This window comes from Monopterus albus, unplaced genomic scaffold, assembly GCF_001952655.1.
Source record: "Monopterus albus unplaced genomic scaffold, M_albus_1.0 scaffold14.1, whole genome shotgun sequence".
Lineage (NCBI taxonomy): Eukaryota > Metazoa > Chordata > Actinopteri > Synbranchiformes > Synbranchidae > Monopterus > Monopterus albus.
The window spans coordinates 1,537,394-1,543,660 of NW_018127894.1; the positions used below are offsets into that span (position 1 = coordinate 1,537,394).

At 41.8% G+C, this 6,267-nt stretch overlaps 2 protein-coding genes across 5 annotated transcripts in view; one reads left to right on the forward strand and one right to left on the reverse strand.

Annotated features, from left to right (window-relative positions):
- The window catches only part of ndc1 (NDC1 transmembrane nucleoporin), an 8,240-nt gene extending 7,272 nt beyond the window's left edge, over positions 1–968 (forward strand). For all 3 annotated transcript variants that reach the window (XM_020591669.1, XM_020591670.1, XM_020591671.1), the window contains 2 exons: positions 79–239; positions 326–968. In XM_020591669.1, the coding sequence (XP_020447325.1) occupies positions 79–239; positions 326–389 (225 nt within the window). In that variant the 3' untranslated portion in view covers positions 390–968. The remainder of the gene's footprint in view (positions 1–78; positions 240–325) is intronic.
- A 2,072-nt stretch (positions 969–3,040) lies between these two features.
- dcaf8 (DDB1 and CUL4 associated factor 8) overlaps positions 3,041–6,267 on the reverse strand; it is an 8,867-nt gene continuing 5,640 nt past the window's right edge. For both annotated transcript variants that reach the window (XM_020591673.1, XM_020591672.1), the window contains exons 9-13: positions 5,856–5,963; positions 5,334–5,464; positions 4,929–5,048; positions 4,195–4,311; positions 3,041–3,686 (exon numbers count right to left, since the gene is read on the reverse strand). In XM_020591673.1, coding sequence (XP_020447329.1) covers positions 3,579–3,686; positions 4,195–4,311; positions 4,929–5,048; positions 5,334–5,464; positions 5,856–5,963 — 584 coding nt within the window. In that variant the 3' untranslated portion in view covers positions 3,041–3,578. The remainder of the gene's footprint in view (positions 3,687–4,194; positions 4,312–4,928; positions 5,049–5,333; positions 5,465–5,855; positions 5,964–6,267) is intronic.

The following is a 6,267-nucleotide window of genomic DNA, read 5'->3' on the forward strand; positions in this document are numbered from 1 at the left end:
TAGGGAAAGCTAAATGACTTTTCTTGCTTTGACTTGGGTGTCCTTTTCAAACAGTTATGTTGTCCTTTTCGTGCCCAGGCTGTTGACCGCCACTTCAAGCTGCCTCATGCTTCCAGTAAGCCTGTCAGGTCAACCAGCGGCATGGGAGACTCGACTTACAAAACACTGCGCTTTGCTCTCAGGGCCACACTCAAGACTGCCATCTACAGGATAACAACCACTTTTGGAGATCACTTAAAGTAAGGCCTGCTATTAATAGTTAAACTTTTTTTTCGAAACAGTAAAAATAATAATAATTTGATGTATGTATCTTTCTAATCCTCAGTGCTGTTCAGATGTCTGCAGAGCACCGAAAAAGACTGCAGCAGTTTCTGGAGTACAAAGAATAAGACACCTGATACTCAGTTCCTGTGCCTTCAGTTTTTTTTATTAGTGTGACTGAACACATGAATGTAAGTGAGGCAACAAGTGAAAGCCCATGATCACACCTCTTTTAATATTTATGTTTGCACTATAATGTGGGAGGTTGTATTTGATAGGCTAGATCATATCTCTTGCATGCATGTAGTGAGGACAGGACTCCCAACTAACAGCCTGTACCAGGTTACAAGAGACTGTCACACCTGTGTTTGGGAGATTTAGACCAGCTGACTGCATGGATGAGCAACTCATTCCAGATGATAGTTTCACAAAACCATATCATGATGTTATTTGATTTTTGGTAACTGGAATGAGCTGTGAAGGGCTGTTTCATAGGTCTGGTCTTGTTCTAGATATCAGCCTGGAAAGCTGGTTTACAGCTATACACAACAGTTCAGGTTCTCCAACTAGCACAGTAAATGACTTGTTTTTGTCAGTTCATGTGAAATAAGACATTTGTTGGATATAGATGGATATTTGGTGTGATTGGGTAAATGTCTTGTCACTGCCTATGACATCTGTTGAATAAAAACATCGTTAAAAGGTCATATGCCAAGTTTTTATTATTTCTCAATAGAAGCATGGAGTCAGTGCTTCTCTCTATAATATTACTACAGGTGTTAGTCAACAGTCAACTTAAGCTGCATGTCTTTGGACTGTGGGAGGAAGCCGAGTACCCAGGCACAGGGAGAACATGCAGTCGATACAGAAAAGCACCGAGTCGGCCGGGGCTCGAACCTGGGACATTTCTTGCTGTGAGGTAATAGTGCTAACCACTGCACCACTATGCTGCCCCCTAATGGTAATCCTGAGATGCAAGGGCCATGTTGATTATTTATCAAGTCCTGGATCTTAATCGGTACCCACTTTTGATATGCTATATGGCATTGACAAGTTTCACTGGTAGTTAATGGGATTGTTACTGTGACCTTGAGCCTCGGTGTAATGATGTTCCACATCACTTCATCAGCACATATTTATCAATCCCAATCTAATGCCATCAATACTAATAGGAACCTTTTAAAAAACCCCTATTGATCGAACACTGCAAAGGATGTGAATGTTTTGGGCAGTCTGCACAACTGGTGACAGGCTCAAGTGCCCACAGATGAAGAGCACGACCGCATGTGGTCAATTATGTCACTCAATAAATAAACTCAAACATCACAGAATGAGGCCATAAAATGACAACATCAAGAGGACTGTTTTTTGTTTATTGCACAAATCGTACATATTTCCAACTGAATTGGGAGAACGCAATATTAGGCAGTGGTGGAAAAAAAAAATTGTTCAAAGCCTTATGTTTACAAGATGCCAAAAATAGCCAGTGGGAAAAATCTGAATATAACTGTCTCAAATGATTAAGATCTAGAAATCTAGAAAGCAAATACTTTATCTTCATCAAGAAAGAGAATCAAAGCCTTAACACTTGATGAAATGACAGCTGTTCTGTTCACAACAAAGGGATGTCATTCATGAAAAGAAAAACTGAACCAAACTGGTGCCTCAAGTCAGGTTTTTTCTCAAGATTTTAAAAGTACTTTGTCCTCATATAGAATATAAACCTCTGCATCGATACCAATCAAATGTTTTGACATTTTTTTTAAGTCAAACAGCATTTGCTTTTTTTTTTTTTTTACAGTTGTAATATGTATTTATATATGTACATATAAATTCAGCTAACTAGAGTTCTCATAGAAAATGAGAAAAGCTGGACTTTATCGCTCACACAACAAATAACTGGCAAGTATACTGACCCCACCACCCCCCGTCCTTCTCCTGAAGCCAGTGGTTAAACAGCACAGACAATTTTCCACACAAAACATCCGACCTGGTCCAAACATCTGTCTGAACAATGTCACTGAATGCGAGACATTTCGCATCACAGAAGGATTTTGAAAGGAACAACAAACAAGTGGAGTCCTATATTACTCCAGTCTCACCTGGCTCATAGGCGGTGTTTTATTTGATCCAGGTCAGTTCTGGCTCTTTACAATGACAGTTCCCCAACAGAGTCCAGAGTCGGTCTTTATTTCATATGCACATGCTGAACACCATCTGCCTCTCCATTTTCACTGAGAGGTGAACTGACGATTTTCTGCCAAAGATGGGTGTCAGAATGGAGAGCGAATTGGGAGGAGGGGGAGGAGAGGCTGGTGGAAGCAAGGAAAGCCTCTTCATCCTCAGTCAAAAATATCCCCCCATTCAAAACACTAGCAAAATAAACTGAACTTCACTGTGCATTTTTCAATGAGCAGTACAAGACAACAGCCCTTCCACCCCAATGGGAAAAAAAAATAATTAAAAGTCACACTCGGTGCACATTTTGTCTGCATCCCAAACTAAAGCATCCCTGATTCAAAGTGCACTCAGTAGTGAGGGAGGAGGGTGATGGTGAGAGGAGGGGGGAGTAGCTGAAGGTAGCTGGTAGGGTGAGGCAGCACATAAAGATTTAGTAGTCCGCTGGGAGTAAACGTGTAATAAATGCAACTGACTGCTCAACCTCGGGGCCAGAAATCAGTATGAAGCTGGGTCGATGCAGTAAGGGCCACTGGGGTTTCCCTCTCAATGTTCAATGTTAAAGGAAATCACATTCGGGGATGGTCTGAGGGTATCGCTTAAAGCTGAACACCTCTTCATCAGCACAGACAGCTCGAGAGCAAGAGGTGCGTGACTGGGGGGGAGGACTGTGTGCTGGTGATGTATAGCTTTCGACAGGGTGCCTAGAGAGGAGGTGCTTGTTGCCATACACACATACTACATTGTTCTGAGACTAGGCAGAGCATATAGAAATTGTATGGAAACACGGGCCTCCAAGTGGTATATAGGGATGCAAGCACTCACTAAACCTCTTTGTATAATGCTCAAACATAAGAATCCTGGAAGTGCGTATGCAGTCTGTAGTCGCCATTTGAACACTCAGAACAGCTGTCACTCTGCTTCAACAGTATGTTTATGTAAATGTATGTGTTTATCTGTGTGAAACTGTATGTGTGGAAAAACAAAAATACCCTAAGTCTGTGGCTCATCTGTATTTGTGTGCGCCAGTGTTTCAATAGTGCTTGCCTATGTGCATCAATTCAAGGGCAATAAAGTGTGTGTATATACTGTATATGTATGCAAGTATGTATGTATGTATGTGTGTATGTGAGGAGAGCTCAGGAGGACATGCACTGAACATGGTCTGGACCTCCTTCCTCTTCATCAGATGAATCTTGAGAGGTCCAGGACTCGTCTGTGTCCGGTTCTGCACCCTCACGGCGGGTCTGGATTGAGACAAAGAGGAAGAGAACAAAAGGAGAAATGCAACTGACATTTCAAGTTTAACAGTACGCAACACTAATTGTACTGCTTCTAACTACAACACAGTATGCAAATATTTTACCAGTAGGGTGTGTGATAGATATTGTCTATGATAATGTCTTAATTACTGTTGAAGAAAGTGTGAGCTGACATTATCGTGTATGTCACTCACTTTGCAAAATCAATAAAAGAAAATGCATTGAGAGTCCACACACTCACTGCCTCGTGTAGCCAAACAGGAGAGACTGTGCATTCAGAGTGCACGCAGTGTGTATATGGTCACACGCCACAAGTTAAACTAGTGTAGCTGCCTAAAAATCCATTAGTAATGGCAAAAATGAATGAGACAAAATACAGCAGTCAGCAATGTAGTGATGCATTTCCATAAAGTCAGGAAAATGACCAAATAAACAGATTAGAGAAATTGTCAAAACAATTCATGTTTCCTGGGTTTGTTGTTTGAGAACTCACCCTCGGGGGCCGTCTGTTCCTCATGTGTCTCATCAGGAACCACAGCAGCTGGGTGTCGTACTGGTCGCCATGGCGCACACTGTCTTCATCACGCTCCCGCTTGTTCTTTTTCATCACCTGGGCAAACAACACATCTTTACTTGGAGTGTGAATGTGAGGAACAAGAGCATATACATGCATCAATTTTTTTAATTTGTTGTCCATTCTGGATTTCCTTTTTTGTAGTTTTGGCAATCATTACTATGATGATGGTATTTTACTTATCCTAACAGAGGTGACTGCAGAGACAGCAGCAACAATGCACCCAGCTTTACAACATTGTAGAGGGCATCACAACATGAGCCTGTCAACCATTCATAAAAAGTATTTAGACATGAGACCAAATGTGAAGGTAAATGACTGGGGTAAATTACCCCTCTTACAGCACTGTAAACATACATGACAATGCAGAGTAACAATAGCTGTGTGATAATTATGATGGACAGTTCAGGCACTGTCACCTTCAATTTCACTTTCAAAGAACTCATTTAGATAAATGACTTAAGGTGGTTTGATTCATTATCTCTGTGCTCCACTAATAACATGGTATCACATGGTCTCTGTTGTAAAGTGATTTTCAGTGGCATCAGTGCATCTCTGTTTCTAAAGTATGTGAACTGTTACCATGACCAACAGAATGATGACCAAAACTATTTAAAAAGCTGAATAGAATAAAATAGAACATAATACAGTACCTCTTTCAGACCCTTGAGTCCTGTGGGGCTTTCAGCTGTGGGGGCCCACAGTTTGATGTCATGGTCCAGCCCACTGGTGGCCAGGCCTGGCAGATGGGGATGAGGCTCCAGACAATTCACCTGGGATTGTTGAGGGCAAAGGAAAGAACTGAGTATTAAGTGTGAACATGGAAAGACATTTTACACAGAATGTCTTTTCATTTCATAGTGAATGTCTCTGCAGCAAACATCTGGTTCAGCATGGTTAAATAGACACAGTATGTACTGTAGCCATAACAATGGATAACAAAAACCATATAACTGCCGCTGAAACAAAATTTACTTTAGAAATGTGTTTGTATAGCTTTTCCCAAGTCATATTTTTGTCCAACAAATACATATTTGTACTTTCTCTCTGTGACTCACCACTCCTCCCCTGTCTCCTTCCATAAACTGGACAATACGAGCGGAATACTTGTCCCACAGGTAGATGTGTCCACAGTCGCTGCCACTGACCACAAACTCACTGCATGGCCCATAGAAGTTCACCCCCTTCACTGTGAGGATCATACAGCAAGAATAATGCTGAATAGGCAATAAGATTCATTTGGGCTACACCCGATTATGTGGCTTGGTGCAAAGGTCGCTGACTTATCGCTGCAGTAAATTAACTCGGGGTGGCTGTGGCTCATGAGGTAGGGCAGTCGTCTCCTGACCAGCAAGTTGGTGGTTCGACTCCCGGTCTCCCCACATGCCTAAGTGTCCCTGAACAAGACACTGAACCCTGAATTGCTCCCGGTGGCTTGACTAGCGCCGGTGCATGGCAGCCTGTCGTCATCAGTGTGTGAATGTTGTGTGTGAATGGTGTAGCATCTCTGTAAAGCGCTTTGGCCAGTGTAACACACTGTGAGAAAGCGCTATATAAAATACAGTCCATTTACCATTTACCTGTGGCATTATTGCGGTGTCCCTTGTATCTTCTGCGATAGTCAGCCCCATCACTATGATTAGAGTCAAACAGGTATATGTCCTCATCGTTGTAACTGGCCAGGAGCTCTAGACAGACAAGAAGGATTTGATTTGATTTTATTCTGTCAAACATGCAGAACAAATGACATCAACACACACACATAATTACACAAAGCCAACCACTGCTAATCCAGAATCAGTTTGCTTATACCCAGCACATGTTTGAATGGAGTAGGAAGAAGTCAGACTTATCCAGTCCTACCCCAGAACATCATCTTATACAAAAAATTTCATGCATCATTGGCTGCAAGCAATATCTCTACATAGTTGATTCTCTTCTTCACCAACAAGTGATACACAGAAAACTTAAAACAGAGTGATTCCTTCATGA